At 37.2% G+C, this 23930-nt stretch overlaps 4 protein-coding genes across 6 annotated transcripts in view; 2 read left to right on the forward strand and 2 right to left on the reverse strand.

Annotated features, from left to right (window-relative positions):
- The window catches only part of LOC107695401 (eukaryotic translation initiation factor 2 subunit 3), a 16108-nt gene extending 6878 nt beyond the window's left edge, over positions 1 to 9230 (forward strand). The window contains exons 2-12 of the mRNA XM_016495284.1: positions 580 to 643; positions 737 to 864; positions 1132 to 1253; positions 3234 to 3328; positions 3433 to 3591; positions 4496 to 4630; positions 4716 to 4810; positions 4972 to 5116; positions 5207 to 5376; positions 8579 to 8751; positions 8904 to 9230. Coding sequence (XP_016350770.1) covers positions 580 to 643; positions 737 to 864; positions 1132 to 1253; positions 3234 to 3328; positions 3433 to 3591; positions 4496 to 4630; positions 4716 to 4810; positions 4972 to 5116; positions 5207 to 5376; positions 8579 to 8751; positions 8904 to 8967 — 1350 coding nt within the window. The 3' untranslated portion in view covers positions 8968 to 9230. The remainder of the gene's footprint in view (positions 1 to 579; positions 644 to 736; positions 865 to 1131; positions 1254 to 3233; positions 3329 to 3432; positions 3592 to 4495; positions 4631 to 4715; positions 4811 to 4971; positions 5117 to 5206; positions 5377 to 8578; positions 8752 to 8903) is intronic.
- A 967-nt stretch (positions 9231 to 10197) lies between these two features.
- LOC107695403 (zinc finger X-chromosomal protein-like) lies at positions 10198 to 18714 on the forward strand. Of its 2 annotated transcripts, none has more exons than XM_016495285.1 (8): positions 10198 to 10561; positions 11948 to 12046; positions 12122 to 12436; positions 13516 to 13668; positions 13794 to 13931; positions 14002 to 14136; positions 15226 to 15375; positions 16486 to 18714. In XM_016495285.1, exons 2-8 carry the CDS (start codon positions 11980 to 11982, stop codon positions 17718 to 17720), a joined length of 2193 nt encoding a protein of 730 aa, XP_016350771.1. In that variant the 5' UTR covers positions 10198 to 10561; positions 11948 to 11979; the 3' UTR covers positions 17721 to 18714. The 2 variants fall into 2 exon arrangements, with proteins under 2 accessions (XP_016350771.1, XP_016350772.1); XM_016495286.1 differs by having other exon boundaries at positions 14020 to 14136.
- A 185-nt stretch (positions 18715 to 18899) lies between these two features.
- Positions 18900 to 20704, reverse strand: LOC107695405 (lipocalin-like). 2 transcript variants are annotated; one of them, XM_016495290.1, is made up of 7 exons: positions 20535 to 20704; positions 20024 to 20163; positions 19848 to 19927; positions 19651 to 19764; positions 19460 to 19561; positions 19338 to 19371; positions 18900 to 19204 (listed from the first exon to the last, which is right to left on the reverse strand). In XM_016495290.1, the coding sequence occupies exons 1-6, from the start codon at positions 20628 to 20630 to the stop codon at positions 19352 to 19354; spliced, it is 552 nt and encodes a 183-aa protein (XP_016350776.1). In that variant the 5' UTR covers positions 20631 to 20704; the 3' UTR covers positions 18900 to 19204; positions 19338 to 19351. The 2 variants fall into 2 exon arrangements, with proteins under 2 accessions (XP_016350776.1, XP_016350774.1); XM_016495288.1 differs by having other exon boundaries at positions 18900 to 19371.
- Positions 20705 to 22807: 2103 nt separating this feature from the next.
- Positions 22808 to 23930, reverse strand: part of LOC107695378 (uncharacterized) — a 2776-nt gene continuing 1653 nt past the window's right edge. Inside the window, exons 4-6 of the mRNA XM_016495262.1 lie at positions 23792 to 23862; positions 23005 to 23112; positions 22808 to 22885 (exon numbers count right to left, since the gene is read on the reverse strand). Coding sequence (XP_016350748.1) covers positions 22842 to 22885; positions 23005 to 23112; positions 23792 to 23862 — 223 coding nt within the window. The 3' untranslated portion in view covers positions 22808 to 22841. The remainder of the gene's footprint in view (positions 22886 to 23004; positions 23113 to 23791; positions 23863 to 23930) is intronic.

Genomic DNA, 23930 nt, shown 5'->3' on the forward strand with positions numbered 1-23930 from the left:
TGTTGTTCTGTTGTCGGTGTTTCTTTGTCTGAATATGGCACTTAACACATGCTGTGTGGTATCGGCGTTTGGTATCTGGGCATTTTAACGAGTACGAGTACAGGAGCTCAGTATCGGGCCCAATACCGATACCAGTATAGGTATCGGTGCATCCCTACTTACAACATCATCACCGCATCTCGTGCTCCACTGATGACGCTCCCTGATGCACACCTAACATTGGATTGTACCATTTTTGTATTTAGATGCAAATGTTTATTTTAAATTCGACTAATATTAATTTTTTTTATTCACAATCTCCTCATCACAGGCAGGCATTACAGCATGTGTTTGTGTGTGCTGTCTGCGTCACTCATAACACGTGCCTATATCGTGCACTATATCGAACATTTTTTCTATTGTTATCGATGAAGGTGTACCATCGATAAATATCTGTACCGTTTTATCGGCCAGGACTACTTTGAAGCTTGTCACTACTGATATTTTTGATGTTTGTATGTTTTTCTTAAAGTTAACTTACAAATGAAACCGCTTGCCATACTTCCTGATTAGCATTAACAAATCTGTTTTGCCTTATAGGATGTGAGGAAACTAACTCCTCTGTCCCAAGAGATCATCAGCAGACAAGCCACAATAAACATAGGTGAGGTTTCTTTTTACTGTTTTGTGCAAGGTGCTGCTTTGCATACAAACAAATGTCACATGAAATTAATTATGCCAATTTTTTTGTCTCTAGGAACTATTGGTCATGTAGCCCACGGAAAATCAACAGTGGTGAAAGCGATCTCTGGAGTTCACACTGTCAGATTCAAAAATGAGCTGGAGAGAAACATTACAATCAAGTTGGGTTATGCTAATGCTAAGGTAATGGAGTTGTTTGCTAATCTCTTTAAAATAATTTTTGCAAGCTACACTCTGAGTCAGAAGCTAGTAATAGCAATTATTTGATTCAATTTAAGCTTGCAATAGCAAATTACAGCACCCCTTTTTAGGATAAATGTTTTTTTTTCCTCTAAGAGAGGCTGTTACAAGTTATTTCTTTTGAGCAAATGTGAAGTATTTATTTCTGAGGTTTGATGTTTGTATTTTTTGCTTAAAGTTTATATCTTTTGTATTAAATCCCATATTTAGGTGTATAAATTGGATGATCCAAGTTGTCCACGGCCAGAGTGTTACAGATCATGTGGCAGCAGCACACCTGATGAGTTCCCCACAGACATTCCTGGCACCAAAGGCAACTTCAAATTAGTCAGGTATGTTGGTTATATATATATTATTTTAATATCATATAATGGATATAGATATATACAATTCTATAAAATAATAATTTGAATACATGGCCTTAGCACTTTTTTACATTAGTATTAAAGGTATATTTCACCCAAAAATGAATGACGTATGCGCATTAAATCACATGAAAAATGGCATCAGTTCACACGTGAACTATTCCTACAGCAGCACTATGTAACTTTTTCTGTGTTCAAAATTTGCAAAATGTATATAATGAGCGAGTACATCATGAATTCATCTTCCAAACCGCGTTTTTGTCTTATTCCGAATCACTACGGTACACTTATAATAAGTACTTGTATTTGGACTATTGTAGCCTGGTCGGGTCGTCACCGCTGCGGAGTAACACATACCTGCGTGAATTGCCATAGACATAAACTTAGAGAAGTAGCTCCAGTTGGAATGTTCTTTTGCGGGATGTGTGCAGGTCTGTTTATCAACCACTAGAGCGCCAAAAGTTACATAGTGCTGCTTTAACCGTTTAGTAAGTACGGGTGGGGGGAAAAAACGATTCACTTATGAATCGCGATTCTATATTCTGCCGATTTACCAGTTTTTTTTTTTTTTATATGCCAAAGTTAACATTTTTGGGTTACGCTTTATTTTAAGGTCGAATTCTCGCCATTAACAAACCATTAACTACAACTTTTGCCTCTATAAAGTCCTAATTTGCTGCTTATTAATAGATAGTAAGGTAGCTGTTAAGTTTAGGTATTGGGTAGGATTAGGGATGTAGAATATGGTCATGCAAAATATGTGCTTTATAAGTACTAATAAACAGCCAATATGTTAATTATAGACATGCTAATAAGCAACTAGTTAATAGTGAGAATTGGTCCCTATACTAAAGTGTTACCATATTTTTGTATCAAGGAATTTTATTCATGTACTGAGAAGTTTGTCTCAGGGCTGCATTGCTTTATTACAGACGACTGCTACTCGTGTGTAATGATTGCAGTAAGCTTAAATGGCATTTGTTTTATAATACTAGGTTGATTAAAATGGGAAGAAAAACAATACATTTCAAGGTTTACATTTAATTCAGTGAGATTTTTTTGTCTGCTGTAGTCAAATAGGAAACGTAACACAAAACAGTAAGCTAGAATCAAATCTATGCATAAATCGAATCGAAATTTGATTCAAAATCGTGAATTGAGATGAATCGAATCGTGAGGTTCCAAAAGATTCCCACCCCTATTAGTTAGTGTTTTTATGTTTGTTTTGTTTTGCTTTTGTTTAAAGTACAGTCCATTGGTCCTCAAACTTTTTTGGTAATGCCCCTTTAAAAAAAATAAATAAATAAAAATCTGGCACCAACACTTCGCCTCTGACTAGCAAATAATACTTCTGTCAAAGGACAAATGGAATCGCAACAGTCGCTTTGTTGCGTCCAGTGTAGATGAGGTGAGATGCAACAACGGTTGTGTCTGGTGTAGACAGTGGGTGTGTGTTGCTGTTGAAGGGTAGCAGCAAATTAGCAATAGCAGCTTGTGATGCCGTCTGCTGAAGAGGTGCTTTTGTTTTCTTTTTTTCTTTGAGAACCACTGGTCTAATCAATGTGTTATTTGAGTGAGTGTGGCCAAGTATGGCTGCATTTAACCCATCCAAGTGCACACACACAGTAGTGAACACACACACACCATGAACACACACCCGGAGCAGTGGGCAGCCATATTGCTGTGGCGCCCGGGGAGCAGTTGGTGGTTCAGTGCCTTGCTCACCTTAGTCATGGTATTGAGAGTTATTCACTCCCTCTGCCGGATCTGAGACTCGAACCCGCAACCTTCGGGTTACAAGTCCGACTCTAACCATTAGCCCACGACTGCCCTTCTGAATTTCCTTCTGAATTCAATCTCTATAGTCAGTTCTTATAATTCAATTATCATGGTCCAGTTAGCCAGCATTGGTTTCCCCAGACATCCTGATTCTTTTTGTCTTTTTAGACATGTCTCATTTGTGGATTGCCCGGGTCACGACATCTTGATGGCCACCATGTTAAACGGTGCCGCTGTAATGGATGCTGCGCTACTCCTAATCGGTGAGTATTTACCTTGCAACCTGTAGTGGTTTTTGTCTTGCAAGTAATGAACACAGCCGTTATCATGTTGTATGAGTGGCTAATGACCTTCTTTACTCTTTCAGCTGGCAATGAATCATGCCCTCAGCCACAGACGTCAGAGCACTTGGCTGCCATTGAGATCATGAAGCTCAAGCACATACTAATTCTGCAGAACAAAATCGACTTGGTGAAAGAAAGTCAGGCCAAAGAGCAGTATGAACAGATCCTGGCTTTTGTGCAGGGTAAGAGTTTTAGCTTGGTGCTATTCTGAAATATCACGGATTTGCTGATAGTCGAACAAGAGATCATAACAGTGTCATTGCCGATATGAATTGAGAGATACTGTTTAAATATTTGGGTCGGTAAGATTTTTTATGTTTTTGAAGTCTCTTGTCACCAATGCTGCATTTACTTGAACAAAAATAAAGTAAAAAAAACAATAATATTGTGAAATATTACACTTAAATATATATTTTAATATATTATAAAATTTAGTTTATTCCTGTGATGCAAAGCTAATTTTTCAGCAGTCATTACTCCAGTCTTTTGGGTCACATGAATCTTCAATAATCATTCTAATATGCTGATTCTTCTTCCTCTTATTATTATCAATGTTAAAAACTGCATCTTTTTGAAATAGAAATCTACTCTAACATTTTGGAAGTCTTTACTGTTGCATTTAATCTAATTCTAAATACGTCTTTCAAAGTTTTGATAACACAAACATGACAAACAAATCTAGAGATTACTTCATTCCCTGAAATTGAAATTGGAAAGAGAGTTCATCCAAAATTTAAAAATTGTCCTAATTTACTCACCCTCATATTGTTTGACCTGAATGACTGTATTTTTTTTGTTGAACACAATTTTTTAAATGTGGATTTTTTTTTCCATATAAGTGAATGGGTCTGTCATGTTCCAAAAAAATCCAACAAAAACTCCAAAATACTGTCTTTTTAGATCGATGGCATGAGGAGGAGTAGATTATGACAGAATGGTGATTTTGGGTGAATTATCCATTTAACATGGATTCTTTGTGTTATTCTTTTATGTGTCCTCGAAACGCCCTGAATGAGTTGTACAGAGTGACTGGTGGATAAACTGTTCCATTATAATAAGGTTTCACTTTCATTTATTTTCCTTCAGGCACAGTAGCAGAGGGAGCTCCAATCATCCCGATCTCAGCCCAGCTCAAGTACAACATTGAGGTTGTCTGCGAGTACATTGTAAATAAGATCCCTGTGCCTGTCCGCGACTTCACCTCTGAGCCTCGACTTATTGGTAGGAGACCTTGAATATTACTAAAGATGACTCATTGTGCTCAGTGTCAAAGTTTAGATGAGTGATGGGTTTTTGTTTTTTACAGTAATCAGGTCATTTGATGTCAATAAGCCTGGCTGTGAAGTAGATGATCTGAAAGGTGGTGTAGCTGGAGGAAGTATCCTCAAAGGAGTCCTGAAGGTAACTTTTGACTTGTTTGATCCAATTTATGCCAAGCATTTTTCCACCGTCCCATAATTCCTAAAGCAATTTCATTGTCAGACTATCAGGCTTCTGCTTTGCTGTTGCTATTTCTGTTCCTCTTTTTATGCTTTTCTCCTCTGTGTTTATTTTGGTTCAAGGTTGGACAGGAGATTGAGGTCAGACCAGGTATTGTTTCTAAGGACCATGAAGGCAAACTAATGTGCAAACCTATCTTCTCCAAAATTGTCTCCCTGTTTGCCGAACACAATGACCTCCAGTATGCTGCTCCTGGTGGCCTTATTGGTATGCAGACTTAAACATTACTGCAGTCTTGTAATTTTGTGTGTTGTTGTTACATGATTTAATATTTGTTATGCACATTCTCTGTTGCAGGTGTTGGCACCAAGATCGACCCTACACTGTGCAGAGCAGATCGTATGGTGGGCCAGGTCCTCGGCGCTGTGGGGGCTCTTCCTGAGATCTTCACAGAGCTTGAGATCTCCTACTTCCTTTTAAGAAGGCTGCTTGGCGTGCGCACTGAGGGTGACAAGAAAGCAGCCAAGGTAAAGCTTTTAAAGTAGTATGATCAAAACAAAATGTTAACTCTGTTTATTGTTCCACATCCTTATGAATGAGACTAGACTTATGAATTTTAGGCAATTCCTCACATCGAAATTAAGAGAGTTGTGTTTTATGTAGTCCACTATTAATGCATAGGCATTGTAATGGTGTTATTTCACGAGGCTGGCCAAACTTATTTCTAGCAATACAGACATAATATACTGTACATACTACCATTCAAAGATTTGGGTTTGTAAGATTTTGGTAAGATTTTGTTTGTTTTTGAAAGAAAAATATCACCAAGGCTGCATTTATTTGATCAAAAATACAGTTCAAACTGTAATCTTGTGAAATATCATTACCATTTTAAATAGTATGTTCAAACACTATTTTCTATTTGGATACATTTTAAAATGTCATTTATTCCTGTGATGGCAAAGCGGAGTTTTCGGCAGTCATTACTACAGTCTTCATTGTCACATGATCTTTTTGTTTTGTTTTTTGGCAAAGTTAAAAATGTTAATTAATAGTTTTGTGGAAACCATTACACTATGTTCTAACTAGGGATGCACCAAAATGAAAATTCTGGGCCGAAACCGAAAATTCTGGATGCACTTGGCTGAAAATCGAAACCGAAAATGCTTTGTAATGATCATTTATTATTTTATTAAATAATATAAAGTAATTTTGTAAGTCTTTTTAAATTTAACTCAATTTTAATGATACTGAATTTAAAAAACACAAGCCAATAAAATAACCACACTTTTACTGAAAGTAATACAATAAAACTGGACAGAATTTATATTAATATTGGTAACACTTTACAATAAGGTTCATTAGTTAAAATTAGTTAACTACTTTAGTTAAAATGAACTAAGAATGAACAATAGTTCTTCAGCATTTATTAATCTTAGTTCATGTTAATTTCAACATTTACTAATGCATTATTCAAATCAACAGTTGTGCTTGTTAACAGATAATGCACTCTGAATTAACATGAACTAACAATGAACTGTATTTTCATTAACTAACATTAAGAAAGATTAATAAATGTATTGTTCATTGTTCATTCATGTTAGTTAATACATTAACTAATGGAACCTTATTGTAAAGTGTTACCTTAATATTAAATATCAGTATATTATTTTTATTCACTTCTGTGTAACAGAATCAGATATAAGTTGTTTTTTGGGGTTTTTTTGGACTAATTATCCAAATAATGTATAGTCCTACAGAGCTATTATTATCAGAGCGTGTGAGCAGAGCATAGCGTCACTGAAGTTAGCATCATTTTACCAGCATTGCCCAGTACAGCTGTACTAGCCTACACCATGTTACAGCACAGTAGCGCTACTGCAAACAGGAACAAGCATACTACATAGAAATTTCCTGTCAGCACGTTATTTGAGCAGACTTTGCTTTTCCGGTGAGCATGAGCGGAACACACATTCATAGAGCGGAATACTGACAAAGTTTCCAAGTCTGTGTATTATACACAGGCTATTATACTTTGGCCTTCTTTTTTTTCTAAAGTTGCATGAAAAAATCCCGGGTTGTGGATTTTTGGGCTTATTTGAAAAAATATGGTTGCTTGTTAGGAAAATCTGACAAGCAACATCGTTTCTTTATTTATGTTCGCTGTATTCTCCAATGCATTGATTGACACTCTGTCTGCTCACGGTTAATAGTCAACCAGTGCAATAATATAAGTGCTGCAGCGTAATTTGCCAAATGTTCCGCCCCCTCCTCGCCATAATTGGAGAAAAATCACGTTCAGAAAGAAGGCGCGTAACACTGGAATCCAAGCGATGATAGAAGTAGACATAGAGGAGTGGGATGACTTTCTTTTAGCCTAATTTTTAATTTTTACAGTGTTTTTGTAATGTATTAATTATCACGGACTGTAATAAAAAACAAGTAGTCCTATACTAATACTAAGAGTATATACATTTGGTTCGAATAGCCTATATTTTAGTAGGCTATAAATATGTGGCTATGTTACAGCTCCCCTTTGAAGCTGTGTTTTTCTCCTTTTCCATCTCTCCAATCCTATTCTGCTCACAGGTGATTGGAGATGAGTTTTGTTCCCACTTTGTTGCAGTTTGCTGATTTTTGCTAAATAACTTCTGTTTTTGCTTTTCAGATAAAAGAGTGGTTTCAGTTTAATATGTTGCAGGCTCATTTATTGGTAAAAAAATAATTGATAATAAATAATATTGATGATAATAAATCATCAAAAAAATATTGGGCTTGTTTTGGGCTTGTTTTTGAAGCTGCGGTTGCTTATTTATCTTGCGAGATTTGGCAACAGTGAATACTGAGCAGAGCATCAAACCGTGCAGTGACGAGGAGAGTGAAACCTGCGCGCTGAACACTGCCGGGCGGGGCGCAGCGCCATATATATTATTATATGTAGCCTATATTTTCGGCCGTTTTTCTCTTTCGGCCGAAAACCAAAAATGCCATTTTTGGCCGATGATTTTCGTTTGCCGAAAATTCGGTGCATCCCTAGTTCTAACCAGACGTTAAAGCAAAATGCTTCAAGCGACAACGGATTCGGTTTAAGAAACAGTTTCTATTTGTGACGTCGCAGCTGGAACAAGTACATACTATGAAGAAAATCTCAGATATTGATTATGTGCTGTATTTAATGTTAAAAGGGATTCATGTGAGTTTGAATATCGTTTCCCATGACTTTTATAGCCATGCTGGAAGGGACAATGGCTAGTTTACCATTCAGATCTTGAAAATAAAGGAAACCGTGTTTATACTGTGAACTCGTTGTGAGCAAACAAGTGTATCTTCTGACAAAAAATTATTTCAGTCACTCTGTATGTATTTTTAATAGTGTTAAAAAGGGTTTAATATTTCTTAATTGGGTTGTTATCTATTTTGCGGCAAATGCAGTACAGAGAAAGCTGCCAACACCTGATTGGCTGTGTATTACATCTGGTGCGGACAAATTGCTTGTCACTGGAATTGCATACATTTGGTTAGGACATATTTCAGGATTCTTTGATTCTGATTCTCTTGATCTTTTTTTTTTTTTTTTACTTGCATCAAATTTTACTGACCCCAAACTTTTGAATGGTAGAGTGTATATGGTATGTAATGTTAATAACTAAGCATTCTGATTTAACTGTACTTTTGTCATATTTTGAATGCTTTTGCAGTTTTTGATTTTCTTACTGATTTGGCCTACAGGTTCAGAAGCTGTCGAAGAATGAGGTGCTGATGGTAAACATTGGCTCGCTGTCGACAGGAGGTCGTGTGAGTGCAGTGAAAGCTGATTTGGCCAAGATTGTGCTCACTAACCCTGTGTGCACAGAGGTGGGGGAGAAGATCGCCTTGAGTCGCAGAGTGGAGAAACATTGGCGGTGAGCACATTTTAATTCAGCTGTTTGTTCTGTGAAATAATGTGCATCAATGAATCATGCGCAATTATTCAAAAACTTGTTTTATAATTTAGATATTTTCCACTTTTCATCAATGTAGTTTGAACAGTCATTGATTTGTTTCTCTTACCTAGTTTGATCGGATGGGGTCAGATCAGGAGAGGGGTGACCATCACACCCACAGTCGATGATGATTGAGGAGTGACCACATTTTTTCAATGTCTCTGTGCCGGACATAATTATTAAATCATTTTCACACACACTCGTGCACAGGCCAGCGCGTTTCGTCGTCAGCGCAGAGTGAATGGAAAGGCTCTTTTTGATAGGAATGCACTGGCCCTGTATTTTAAGATGTTCACCATCCTCTGTGGAAGGATTGGTGTCATTTATGAGAAATGCAATGAAAACAATATTCCTTGGCTTGACAAAGAAGATGACTAATAAAAACCTTTTGGATCAAACTGTTTTGTGTGCTCTGTTTTCTGAAAATGGTGCTTCCTTTCAACCACTAAAATTACTATTAAAACCTTATTCTCGCAAGAGCAGTTATTGCAAGAGCAATAAAATTGCTGCAACAACCTTATTTTAGTATGGCGTGCAGGGTTATTAATAGCATCCAAAATCATTTGAAAATGTGGGGTGACAAATTAACACTTGAGTCAATAAGTAATGATTATTTAGAAGTGGGGGTACAGGTCCACAACAGATATATTGGTTTCTATGCCTTTGAATAAACTTAAATATCCTGAACAAATGTTTTTGTATATTAAAACCATGATAAAGGTGATCTATAAGCATGTAGTAACAGGTTTTTGAATGAGCAGCAGTTGTCTTAACATTTTGGCAGCATTATACCTTAATTAATAACCCGAGTTATAGTATTTAACGGTGTTAGAACATTAGACTCGATCTGATTATCTCTAGCCAACCTCATCGCTTAGCTAACTCAAATGAGTATTAACCTCATCGCTTAGCTAACTCGAATGAGTATTAATATTATCATACTTTTGAGTATTTTTTTATGCTGTCGCTATTTTTAATTTATATTATTTTTGTATATTGTTTGTTATATATGTTTGCTTGATTTTTGATGTATGCTAATAGTTCTTGTTTATAAAAGTATGTCGGCCTGTACCTAATGTTAGGACAAACTGACATGTTCAAGCGTCTTTATAAAAGGAAAAGAATAAAAACGTAAAACCACCAGGTCAGTAACCGTATTCGCACTAAACTGTGCGAATGTGCTACTCAGCAAATATTTCCAACCAAAACTATTTTCCTAATAAGCCTTTATAGTCATTTAAACAATTTTATATGCATAAATCCCTAACTGGCTAATATCCCGAGCTCGCCAATCATTCCGCATCATACGCCTTTCATGCCACCACAAAATAAAGCCCACAAATACTCCCTCACAAGCGACTTCCAAAGCGCCAAACAAAATCATTCGTTTGGTTTTACTCAATATCGCCTAGTTTTAAAATGGCCAACGTGCAATGAAAATACAGTTTGCGGGCCTGCCAAAAGAGCCGGACTGCGGCCACTTCTCTCAGACTCCTTCCGCATTTTCCTGCGGCTCCGAGGCTGTGACGTGCGCCTCTGAAGGCGGCGTAATCGCCGGCGGAGCTGGAGGCTGCAGCGCCTCGGAGCGCATCAGACTCGGCCCCTCCCCTCCGCGCTCTGCGGCGGCCCGCCCTACTCACACAAGAGCCCCGTCTGCGTTCTGCCCGAGTCTGGGGGTGGGAGAAGGAAACCCGTACGGCCTTGGAAACGAAACAAAAAAATACAAAAGGTAGGCCGCTGAGTTTAACAGAATATTCAATTTGATATTTGTTAGATTAGCGTCTGATGCGATATTTTGGAGTCTGTGTGAAATACGTGTTTATCTGTCAGAGAGATTAACGTCGTTGCAGTGGCGCGTAGGCCTTTGTTAGCAGCGAGCCGCGGCCTTCAGAGGCCTAAAGTAGGCCGCGGAGACGAAACTCTCAAGACCCGCATGACTGATTCATAAGCAACTACACATTGATTTAAGGTTCAGATGGATTACGCAAACTATAATTGTGTTGCAGATCATATTGAGTGTCATTCTGCTGACACTGAAGTATATATTTATGAGATTTGATTAATTCTTTTAATTTATTCAAAATGGCGATGATTGGGAAAGGGGGCGTGCCTGGTTATTTATAGCAGTGGGCGGGGCACTGCGCTCCAGTCTCGTCGAGGGTACGCCCCTTCTTACTGTCACAGATGGGAATAGAAGCGTCAACACTACATTACAGTATCAGATTATGGGATTCATGGAAGCCTGTTTGCCTTAAAGTTACTGTACTACTAGTATAATAAGGTCATTCCTATTGTGCAGTTATTTTTTAGCTCTGTAACTTTGAAAATAAATCTGCTTGTGTTGTAATTTAAAGTATTTCTACATAAGGGTGTACCAGACTTTCAAAAATATTCACTGGTCTAGAGCAGGTGCTTAGATGTATTAATAATTTGACTATATACGTAATGGCAAACTAAAGTTATTAAATTTAAATATGATTTAATGATTTCCATCTTTAAAATTATGTTCGTTATTTTATACAATATCAAGAAACATGTGAAAAGTATTTTCATGTTATGGCCTACAACTGATGGCCATTATTACATTCTACAAAATTTTATTAAAAAAAAACTAAAATAAAACTAACTAACTAAAATCAGTCATTTCAAATACTGCAAGTGAATTTAGGCATCACAATATTATGATGTAGCCTATAGTATGAAAAGCAGGTGTTCATTTTGAGATTTGCTAACGCTTACATTTAACCATGTTATTACATTTAAATTAAAAGATTTAATGATTTTCATCCTAAAAATTATATTTATTATTTTATACAATATATCAAGACATGCATTTGATTGGGATATAAAATGTATAACTACTAGAATAATTTAATTGCTTTAGTGATGGGAAGGAACTAGAAAATAAATATGAATATATGACCTGGTTATTTTATCACTTTCTTTTGTGATGTTGTGGTTATCTTTGTTATATCCCAACGTATCCTATTGCAAGATAACTCTGACAAAATATTATATAATGCTGATTTTATGCTGTAAATTGCATACAAATGAGACTTTTATGTTCTTATTGTGTTCTGATGGTTTTATTTCATTTTGCATGTTGTTCCTGTAGGTCTTATATTATGCAGATGACCAGTGGAGACAATGGATGAAGATGTAACGGCTCTCTCTCTCCATTCCCATGAGCCCAAGATCATATTCCATGGGACAGGTAAACAAACAATGACTGAAGTCTCTCAGATTGTTGGTTTATGAATGTAAAGACATTTATTTGTTCTTCATGAAGAGGTTGATGGAGAAGACGAGGTGGTGGTTGAACTGCAGGAGTCGGTTCTCGTGTCTGATGTGGAGGGTGAGAAGATCACGGTGCACGGCCTCGCCCATGAGGAGCTGGTCATCCAGGAAGCCATCGAGGATGTGGTGGCGGAGTACGTGCCATGCATAGATGAAGACGAAGCGCTTGGCACTATTGCTGTGGAGACCTGTGTGATGTCACCTGATGATGTGGCTCTGGAGGAAGAAGGACTGGAGGTCGATGTGGTGACTGACGCTCAGGTACAGGAGGATCCTGACACCTGTGGAGACTACCTCATGATCTCTTGTGAGTGGCTTCAGCCAATCAGAATAAAACATTTGTTGAAAAGGATCTGTGGATATTAATGACTCATTGTTCAGGAAGTTTCTGTGCTGCTTGACAACAGTAACATTTTCAGCACATTTTTGTAAGCGAACTCCAGTCATTTCAAAGGAAATCCAAGTGATGGCAAAAGATTTCCTCACATAAATTTCACAACGGGTTCATTATTTATTATTAATTATAATTCATATTCTTATTATTTTATTTTAATTCAGAGATTCATTTAGTGGTTGATATTCATTAAAGCAATAAGCCCCAAGAAGCCGTGGTTTATAGTGAATTTATAACAGCTAAGGGGCGTTATAACCCCCTTAGCTGTTATAAATTCACTGTAAACCATGGCTTCACGGGGCTTATTGCTTTTATAAAACGGTTATTCCATATATGTAGTAAGGTTTCACAGAATAAAACAGAGCAAATAAAGTGTAATGATATGAATAAAAACAGTATTCTAACATCCAAACAATGTAGTTCCTCAGAAAAAGTTGTGGTTCCAACAAAGTGGTTGCCGAGCAACACACAGAAGTAAACAATGGTGTATGTTTGTTGTGTAATTTACAACAGCTTCGAACGCGGCTCAACCAATCAGAATCAAGGACCGGAACTATCCGTTTTATAATATAGAATTGTGCATGCTCAATTGCTCTAATTTTAGATTACCTTTGCCATCATCTAACGCTCAATTGACGTTAATTTTTAAAAACATGAATAATTTAACAACTCTAATCTTTAGCAAATTTCCATACCATACATTATAATTTTTATGATGCCTAAATTCACTTTATCATGTATCGTTTAAAATAACTGATTTTAGTTTTTAGTGTTCATTTATTTAGATAAAATAGTATAGAATTTTAATATCAATATTTATCAGCTATTGGTCATAGCATGAAAGTAATAATCAGAATTGATGCTTCTCTCATTATTATTTATTTATTAAACACAAGTGTTTTTAACCATATTACTGTTGCTGCTGTTTAAAGCTTCCACTTTGTGTAGAATGTGGTAAACGTAAAGCATGACTTGTCTTGGTTTTATTTCAGTGGATGAGGCTGGAAAAGTGGTTTCCGATGAGGATGCGAAAGTTACTATTGAGGGCACTTTAGAAGACCCAGAGGATGTGGAGAAGGATGATGAGGATCAAGAGGTCATCAAAGTGTACATCATCAAGGCTCACCCAGAGGAGGAGGGCTTGGGTATGTTAGAACTCTCTTCAAGTCTGCAGCACGATGCTGTACCTCATTACAGAGCTTATATCAAACACTTTTTATCTTAGTGTGTATATATATTTGGTGTTTATAGATTTATGGATAATTTACAGGAGGCACTGTTGACATAGGAGACACTGAGCTTGATGTAGATGAAACCGTGGAGCTGGTAGATCCTTCTGGAATGCCGATAAGAGAAAAGATGGTGTACATGTCAATGGATGAAGCCAATCAAAACCAGGATGATATCAGTGAGTCCCTTTACTGTCAGCTGGTTATGAAGGTGTTTCCTCCAAGTGATATTATGTGTTCCTCAAACAGATGTGGCTAAAATCACAGATGAGGTCTACATGGAAGTGGTGGTAGGGGGTGAGGACCCTGGCAGTGCTCAGCGGACACTTGACAGTGCATCGCTCGGCAAGGACTTCATGCCTGTGGCTTGGGCAGCTGCTTACGGTTAGTGAAACACACATTTTTTGGTCATATTCAAAAGTTGCGTTGTGCAGTGTTTTCCACAATCAATATTGATCACTTTAAAATTCATTTTGGGCAGTTAAAGGCACAATATGTAATTTTTTGCCACTAGAGGGCGCGTATTCAAAACAAACAAAGGAACAAATGCATAGTTAGATGACGCCGTGATGGTGTGGAATCATGGGAGTTGTCGTCTTCATCCCCACAGCCGAAGCAATCCAATGGGACTCGGGCAGAAATCATGTTCATGGATGAGCTTGTGTATTAAAGATTTATTAACGTCGTAGTATGAAGCAGGGTGAGGCTGAAAGCCGTCGAAGCAAAACGAGGCCGCTGAATGAGCGTGACACACGGCTCGAAAGCAGCGGAGCTTTTATTATGCCAAAGTCGACCTATTCCGCTCCTTCCGGAAAGCAGCAGAAGTAAGCAGCGCTGTTTTATCATACTAGATACATTTGAACGTTCTGTTATAATGCTAATCTGTGCGGTCGTCACCTGTCTAATAAAATCCATAGCGTATTAAAGCGTCTTTGGTGTTTCCATGTTTTCTACAAAACAAAACCGGAAATCGAGGGTGTATGACGTCATTGGCAGGCGACACAATGACACTATAGACACGATCCGTGTCACTAGTTAAAATAGCTTATTTCTCTGGATTTAAACATTCTTCGAAACATTTGGGATAATGTAAGTACACAAGTCAGCAAAATATATAACACTGTTCTAGTGGTTTTTGGATATTTTAATAACTTACATATTGTGCCTTTAATTCTAAAGAAATATGCATGTGTCCTATTATTCTCCTAAATTATGTCTCCTAAATCATTTGTACATTAGCTAATAAGGAATTTTCCTACTATGAAATGGACATATGCAGTCTTTTTAAATTAATTTGAACTGATAAATTGACAGGCTTCCTAATAGACTTTAGTCTTTATGCCAACATCCAAATTCATCACTGAGACGAGTTATAGTTCATTAATCGAACCCTTGTAATACACCTATCTCTTTAATCTGCAGTACAAGACAGCTTCTCATTATAACCTTGAAATATGATGTGATGTCTGTCAGGTGGGGAGGAGAGTGAAAGCTGTGAGAACAGGAATGGAGCAGCTAGTGCTTTACTGCATGTTGATGAGTCTGATATGATCGAAAGACTCAGCCGTCAGCGAAACAAGAACAGGAGCAAAAAACGTTCTGAACTTCGTCATGTTCACACAGGTACATCTCTTCTACACTTTAATTTCACATTTTACGTAACTTTTTAAATATATATATATACTGTATATTATATAATTTTTTTTAATTTTATTATTAGTGCTGTCAAACGATTAGTCGCATCCAAAATAAAAGTTTTTATTTACATAATATATGTGTGTGTACTGTGTATATTTATTATGTATATTTAAATACACACACTTGCAGTATATATTTTGAATACATGTTGTAATACAGTTCGTGAGTCAGGAAGGAGGACGAGGAAGTCAGGGGTGGCGGGTAGACCTCTTTATTGGTCGCCACAATCAAAATAAAATAAACAATAAGCGCTGCTCGGCTCTGCCTCCACATTCTGGTCTGTCACACAACGCACACTCTGCTCCGACTCTCTCTCTCCCTTCTCCCAGGTCGGCGGGCGCTTATCTCTCGTCTCTCCGCCAATCACTGGAATTGCAAACAGGTGTTAATCATTATTCACTTGACCTCCTTATCACCGCTCGTCTCCAAACCCTTTCTCCCGCTGCAGCCTTTCGCCTTCCCACGCCCCCCTCGCCACATACCCCCACACATATACTATGTGAACAAAAACGTTTATTTTGGATGCGATTAATTGCAATCAATCGTTTGACAGCACATATATATATATATATATATATATATACATACACACATATATATATATATATATATATACATATATTACTTTTAATACTTACATTGTTGCAAAAGATTGTATTTCAAATAAATTATGTTGTTTTGAACTTTCTATTGATCAAAGAATCCTGAAAAAAAAATATTAAGCAGCACTGCACTCTTAAGAAATGTTTCTTGAGCAGCAAATCAACATGAGGATCATGTGACACTGAAGTAATGGCTGCTGAAAATTCAGCTTTGCTATTATAATAATAAATTACATTTTAAAATAAAATACAGTTTTGCTTAAATTGTAATCATTTTGTAATATTACTGTTTTTACTGTATTTTTTTTATTATGAAATAAATACAGCTTTTAAAGAGAGAAGAGATTTTAAAAGCATTAAAACAATCCTACAGACCCCCATATCTTTCAGCTATAGCATATATATTAATTTTGGTTTACTTTTTCAACTTCAGCAATCATCATTGGACCTTACGGCCAGCCTCTTACGGTGTACCCTTGTATGCTATGTGGGAAGAAGTTCAAGTCTCGTGGTTTCCTCAAGCGCCACACCAAGAATCACCATCAGGATGTCGTAAACCGAAAGAAATACCAGTGTACGGACTGTGATTTCACCACTAACAAAAAAGCCAGTCTCCACAACCACATGGAGATCCACACCCTCAGCAGTAAATCACCATTTGAGTGTGAAGTCTGCGGAAAAGAGTTCCACCAGCAGGCGGCGCTGTTCTCGCACCGTCTGCAGCACCACCACCGAGAATCCAAGCTTCAGATCCCACCACCCACCACCAAAATGCACAAATGCAAGTTCTGCGAATACGAGACGGCAGAACAAGGACTTCTAAACCGACACCTACTCGCCGTTCATAGCAAGAATTTCCCGCATATCTGCGTGGAGTGTGGGAAGGGTTTCCGGCATCCTTCAGAGCTGAAAAAACACATGAGAACCCACACCGGTGAGAAACCGTACTCCTGCCATTACTGCGACTACAAATCAGCCGACTCGTCCAACTTAAAGACACACGTGAAGACCAAGCATAGCAAAGAGATGCCCTACAAGTGTGAGCGCTGTTTCCAGACGTTTGCCGAACCCGACGAGCTGTTACAACACGGCCTGACACACGAGGAGGCCAAAACGCACCAGTGCACCCACTGTGACCATAAAAGCTCCAATTCCAGTGACCTGAAGCGCCACATCATTTCAGTTCACACCAAAGACTATCCACATAAATGTGAAGTCTGTGGAAAAGGCTTCCACCGGCCGTCGGAGCTCAAAAAGCACTCGGCTGCCCATAAGGCTAAGAAGTTACACCAGTGCAGGCATTGCAATTTCAAAATCGCAGATCCATTTGTTCTCAGCCGGCATATTTTGTCAGTGCACACCAAGGAGCAGCAGGCCTTTCCTGACAAAAAGGCTCTTAAGAAGACGTTTAGACTCAGTGCTCATGGAGGTAAGAAAATTTTGGGCGGCGCCGGTCTGTCCAAGGGCCACCGGGAACGCCGGGTTTATCAATGCCAGTATTGCGACTACAGCACGGGCGACGCGTCTGGTTTCAAGAGGCACGTGATCTCCATTCACACCAAAGACTATCCTCACCGATGTGACTTCTGCTCGAAAGGTTTCCGCAGACCGTCGGAGAAGAATCAGCACATTATGCGGCATCATAAAGACCTAATGCCTACTATGTGACCTTTGCAATCAGAAACCCATTAGGAAAAGCTCTGTTCTGATGTAGCTGTGGTCTTCAGGGCCAAAAGCCAACTAGAGGCTTTTTTGGATCCCTGATGGTACAGGCTGAAAGTGCAAGGAAATACAGAAAAAACAACCATCTCTTGTGTCCAGTTGCAAGTTACACTGCTGTAAAGTTCAAGTCAATGTTCTGAAGATACATTCTTTTAAGGTTGAATCAACCTTTCTTGAGAGTCTAAATCTGCTGACGAGCTTTAGATTAATTGCGAAAATAGATAAACTTACGTACTAATCCATCAAGGGTGGACGACATGCATACTGTGTAGTTTTATGTTGGAGCGTCGGGTTATAAATTAGAATTATGACTCCTGTATTGCATGTTACACAAAACAACAGCTTTGGTGATTGTGGCGTGTTTGTGCACATGCGTTTACAAGTACAAAAGTTTTGGGAATAAGGCCTTGAAGAAGTCCGTTGTCTTTAAACTACGGTGCTAATGCTTTATCGACTGGTATCTTAGCTTTAGACGAGCAGAATGTCTAATTCTAGAGAACTGAAAAACTCGACTTATGCCATGGCTGCTAAAAATTTGTTTTAATTTGAGGGAAAAAATGGCTGTTCAGACCAGATAGGCTTTTGGGAAACCCATCTTTCGTTTTGGTTCTCTAACCAAAATGCATCGACAACACTGGTGCATTAATTTACTAATAAGAGCTGTTATTTAAGACAATGAATTTATAATGTAGGACAGGGTTTCTTGGTAATATTTCCAATAAATTATATTGCAAATAGTACTCCAATCACAAGAGATCTTCAGGTTTAATCAGAGTGTGCAGACATTAAATCAGGCCGAATGGCTGGTTCTCTAAATTTGTTTTAATTTAGACGCTAGTTTGTGTATTTCTTGAATGTGGCCATTTGGCTTTTGGTCTGTTGTAAAACTCACCCTCAAATTATTATTATTATTATTCAGATGTTTAGGGTAAATTTTATTTTTTACACAGATACTGAAAATGTATAATTTGGAATAAAGAGTTTCTAAAAAATGTTATGTGTATATGAAATATTTGTAAATACAGAAGTAATAAACAGTATTTTGTGTCTAAAACGTTTTTATTTTTTTTATTTTTCATTATAAAATGAAATGCAAATGGAGAATTTGAATGAATCACACCAACATTTGTCATTTGTAAACCAATTTAATCTAACAGCAGTAAACAAAACCACCAAAGACAAAAAAAAATGAAAGCACTGTTCATAAAAATTTGTTTACAGGTATGCCATATCGGTTATGAAACATGTTTGACACATTTACAGGAAGAAAAAAAATCACACATCAATACAGAAACATCAAGAACTGAGTTCAATTTATTAAAATGCATATTGCATTTGGATGGTAAGGTAATACTTTGCCATTCTGTCCCCCTGCTTAAGACATTCTTGCTCTGTAGTTACAAATTGGTTTGTCATCGTGAGCACAACAACTGTGTTTAAGGCAAAAAGAAAAACTGATGTTTCCATACAAAATGAAAGCGACAAAAACCAAGCAGACAGAAGGCCAGCTAATTCACATCTGTTTTTCAGGTGAAATGATCAGACCAGCTGAAGTTGTCTTACTTTGGACGAGACACTTAGGCAACCGAGCATTCTCCTGCAGAACAGCAGGTACAAAGTTAGCAAAAATGTCAAGTATTAAAAAAAATACATCATTGAGGATTAATTAAAATCTTAAAACATACCATTTGTTGGCAGTATGGCAATGTTTTCCTCAAGGATGCCAGTGTCCAGACAGAACTGCCTGAACTTCTCCTTCAAGTCATCAGAAAGTACTGTGGAACGAACTGTTGATGACACATTCAGGGTCCGTTTAGCGTTTATTCATGAAAACGTTACAGCTAAATTGTGTCATTTAGACAAATCGAGCTCTTACTGTAGAGTTTGTTGAGAACCTCAGAAACACCTCCCTTGGTCTTGATAGTGTGAATGAGAGCGTACTCATCAAATTTGGCATCAACCACACGCATGTCGTTTTCATTTCCCCAACCTGATGAAAACTGAACACATTCAGGCCAAAGGAACAAAAAAAAAAACCTGACCATAAGCTGAAGCAAAAGCAGGACGACTTACGCTGGCTGTAGAAGACAAAACGTCCTGGAGTCTCAGTTTTCTTGGCGAGGTGTGTCATTCTCCAACAGGAACCATCACTCCTGAGAAACAAATGAAGTAATTAAAGTTATTTTTGTAATTATAAGAATATTTATCAAAACTCTTCTCCTTGAACACTAAAGCTAGCTTGAGCTTACTTCAGATTAGTGTAACTGAGATCAAGGTCTCCGTCCTCGGTAGGCACCATCATGGCAGTTCCCATCGTCATGTCAGCCTTGTGACTGACAAACCATTTAGCATTTGTAGCAAAACCAATGAGATACCACTTTCCTCCTATCTGCACAGAATATAACTATTTTAGACCAACACTCTTAAAAATAAAGGTTTCAAAATGTTTGTTTTTTTCTGTGATGCCAAAGAAGAACCTTTTTTGGTTCCCTAAAGAACCTTTACTTCTTAAAATAACCTTTTTTTTTTTTTACTGTGAAGAATATTTTAATAATCTAAAGAGCCTTTTTATACTATAAAGAATGGAAAGATTCCATGGAAGTTTCTTCATGTAACCACTGATGGCATTAAAGAACCTTTTTAAGAGTAAACCGAACCTGAGAATAGCCCTAAAACTCACTTCTAACACTTAGATGCTTTCATTTATAGTATTTTACAGTAAAACTGCAAGGTAAATGCCTGTATATTTTCATTTTTTACCTTTTCCATGTCGAAGTCAGTCATGGGCATGACATCAGCAGAGGCGAACACTGCACAGAGCAGAATGCACAGCATCTTTAAAACGACAGTCGTCATGGCTGCAGAAGTGTAGGTTCTCTCTCTGTATGCAGTTCAGAAGGCAAAGTTGGCTGTGTAGACAAGACGAAAGGCAGCCCCTGTTTTATCCTCAGATTTGAGCCCCCCAAACCCTCCCTCCTTGAGTCCCTCCCACCTCCGACGACACAGCAGGAATGATAATTACAGTTGTTACACAAATTTCAACATGCACGTGTAGATTTTTTCAGGTATATGTGGGTGTTTGAGGGTATTTTTGATGCTTTTTATGACCCTGCAGTCTGATGTCCCTGTTTGGCCTTCATGCAATACATGCACACATTGTTTTATGTTTTTGAAAGAAGTTTCTTATTGCTCATCCATGCTGCATTTATTTGACCAGAAATACAGTAATACTGTTAAATATTATGATTCAAAACAACTGTTTTCTGTTTAATACTTTCAAATGTCATTTATTCCTGTGATGGCAAAGTCTTCAGTGTCACGCGATCCTTCAGAAATCATTCTAATGTGCTGATTTGCTGCTCCAGAAACATTTTTTATTATTATCAAAGTTTAACTGTGTTAACTGTGTAAAAGTGCTTCATATTTTTGTCTAAACCATTTTTCAAGAGTCCTTGAATAGAGAGTTCAAAAGAACAGCATTTTTTTCGAAACAGAAATGTTCTGTAATATTTTACATGTCTTTGCTGTCACTTTTGATTAATTTAAAGCATGCTTGCTGAATAAATTATTTATAGTATTCAATTATTTTTAAAACATCTTACTGACCCCAAACTTTTGAATGGTAGTGTAGACTGGAGATGATGTTAAGTCCAAAAGTGCTTGTAATAAAATGCAATGCAAAATATCAAAATGCATTTTATCCAAATCAAGCTGTTGTCCAGCCGGGTGATTGTGACAGTTGCTGCAAAAAGCAATTTTGTGTTAAAACTAGATCATTTCTGTGTTAGAGGTTTTTCCATATGAAAATGATTACCGTAGGATATTTTTTGGAATGTTGGATATGTAACATGTTTACCCCTTGTGTTGTGTAACTCTGAAAGGGTGGGCAGGCAGAGTCTTGTTTTGAGAGTTACATCACAAACCACACTAACCTCATCAAGATGCCTTTGCCTTGTTGTATAAATACTCTTCTGTTACATCTAGAATGGCTTGAGCAAAATCACCACTTTCGATACTTATTAGCAAGGATGTAACCCAAATAAATTAAAGATTAGAGGGATGCGCTTTCCTCAATATCTATTGGTTCCTATTATATTGAATGCTATTGTTCATGATCAAACTAGAAAATGTAAAGTTAACACACAAAACCTTGAAATTACAAATTAAATTTATTGGTGAAATTCTTAGCACAATGCTTTCTCACAGTGCTCACAAGATGCTGGTCTTAGGTCAGATCTGGTGGACAAAGCAATGATAGTGTTGTTAGGTTGCTAGGCAAAAATAGAGATTATACAAAATCATACAGTTTATTTTTGTTACAAAACCTAATTTAAGTTATGCAAGTTTAGCAACACATGCCTGTAAAACAGAAAACGTGATTCTAACACAAGCGGGTGATGCACAAATGTCCGGATTGGTTCATTTTGTAGGGTAAAAAACATTTCTTTCAGCCAATAAGCCCAAAACCAAGCAACGGCACAGAGAAGTCGAGAAATCTGATTCATTTCGAGAATCGGTTCGTTTAAACGATTCAATTGAATCAGTTCGCAAAACTCCTCGCGCGCGATTATACGTGTTATTGCACGTAGTGAAATAAGTATTCTGTTAAACATTTTATGATTCTGTATTCGAATACGTTTTATGTTGTGTCAATGTTCTCCATTACTGTCGAGTAGGCCTATTTATATACGCTTTGCGAATCGGTTCACTTGAATCATTAAAAAGAACCGTTACAAAATAACGACTCGTGCATGAATATGACATTAGAATCAGCAGTGCGATGTTTAGAATGCAACAGTTATTAAATTACTTAACAATATACATGTCGGTCTGTAAATGTCAGTTAATTAAACATTAAGCCGATGTAAAAACAAAAAATGTAGCTCTTACCCAGGACCTTTTCTGTGGACTCGCAGAACCCTGGAAAAGAGTCAAAAGGATTTAAAAAGAGTGTTCATTCGCTGTGTTTTTATTTTATTATTTACATTTAATTTGTCCATTGTCTCACCGTAGTCAGGATTCTGGAAAATGACGTCCAATCCTAAATTAAATGTCTTTGCACGATCCTCAAATTTTTTCCAATATATTATCAGGCACTTCACTGGACCGTCCTTTAAAAAAACGAAATAAGTATTTAATTAAAACAGTAGCCTACTCTTTTTCACAGTGGTGCCATTGTGACACAAAAGGGTGGGTGTGAGAAGTTTAAAATAGAGACTAGAACACCTACCATATAGTTTCATGGTAATTTTCCCTGCTCTCTTAAAAACCACCGTAGCATAGGAGCTGTAGTCTGTCTCCAGCACCATTATGTCCACATTCTCAGCCGGTCTCTTACCTGCATAAGAAATTTGACATTATTGAATGCCATTGTATTAGCTTTGAAAAATAAATATATAACCAAGAGTAATTGATTAAGAATATGTTTGTTATATTATAAACAATAAATATAATAATAATAATAAACATGGTATTTGGACACTTTGGTTGTCAAATTTAGTGGAACTCCGCTATAGGTCACCTGAGAGAACCTGATGGCTATGAAAATAAAAATGTTATCTTATGGCATCATTTGCAAATATGTTGTTGTAAATGCAATGATGTAAGTGTGTCTAAAGTGTTCAAACACATGCTGGATCTAATGTAGGATATTTGTCCACAGAAACACTTTGTTTTGGTGTCCTTCAGAAATGTTACATGTACTTTAGTAATAACAGTAAAATAAAATTGCATAATTATTTACAAGAAACAAACATTAAACCAAACCCTAATCATATCCCTATGTTAATTAATACTCAGTACTTTTTTATTTTTTCAAACCTTTTCTTTAAAAAGTATTTCAAAATGACTTGTGATGATTATAAAATCACTTTCATCTATCCGCATACCAACTGTCAGTGCAGGTCAGGGAGCATTTCACAACAAAGAAAAGCCATCAGTTTAGATAGTGGTATGAATGACAGGCTTTGAACCCTGCTCTAGTGGTCAGTGTGGTTCAGTCGGCACAGGATACCCAACTTGGAGAAACAGTTGGCCAGGGGTCTTTGTTTTCATGTAGTTCTGCTTGATTTCCCAGCACTCAAAATTGCTAACATAGGGAAAAAGCACAATGGATGAGCAGATAAGATGAAATATGTATGTGTGTATGTGTGTGTG

Source organism: Sinocyclocheilus anshuiensis, unplaced genomic scaffold, assembly GCF_001515605.1.
Source record: "Sinocyclocheilus anshuiensis isolate Anshui unplaced genomic scaffold, SAMN03320099.WGS_v1.1 scaffold110, whole genome shotgun sequence".
NCBI classification, from domain to species: Eukaryota; Metazoa; Chordata; class Actinopteri; order Cypriniformes; family Cyprinidae; genus Sinocyclocheilus; species Sinocyclocheilus anshuiensis.

Excerpts from the sequence above, each read along its gene's own strand:
- LOC107695403 (XM_016495285.1), top strand. The coding sequence starts at position 11,980 with ATGGATGAAGATGTAACGGCTCTCTCTCTCCATTCCCATGAGCCCAAG. Across the intron at positions 13,669-13,793 it reads CCCAGAGGAGGAGGGCTTGG|GAGGCACTGTTGACATAGGA; the intron begins GTATGTTAGAAC and ends GATAATTTACAG. Across the intron at positions 14,137-15,225 it reads GGCTTGGGCAGCTGCTTACG|GTGGGGAGGAGAGTGAAAGC; the intron begins GTTAGTGAAACA and ends GATGTCTGTCAG.
- LOC107695405 (XM_016495290.1), bottom strand. The coding sequence starts at position 20,630 with ATGACGACTGTCGTTTTAAAGATGCTGTGCATTCTGCTCTGTGCAGTG. Across the intron at positions 20,164-20,534 it reads CTGACTTCGACATGGAAAAG|ATAGGAGGAAAGTGGTATCT; the intron begins GTAAAAAATGAA and ends TATTCTGTGCAG. Across the intron at positions 19,928-20,023 it reads CTCAGTTACACTAATCTGAA|GAGTGATGGTTCCTGTTGGA; the intron begins GTAAGCTCAAGC and ends TTTGTTTCTCAG.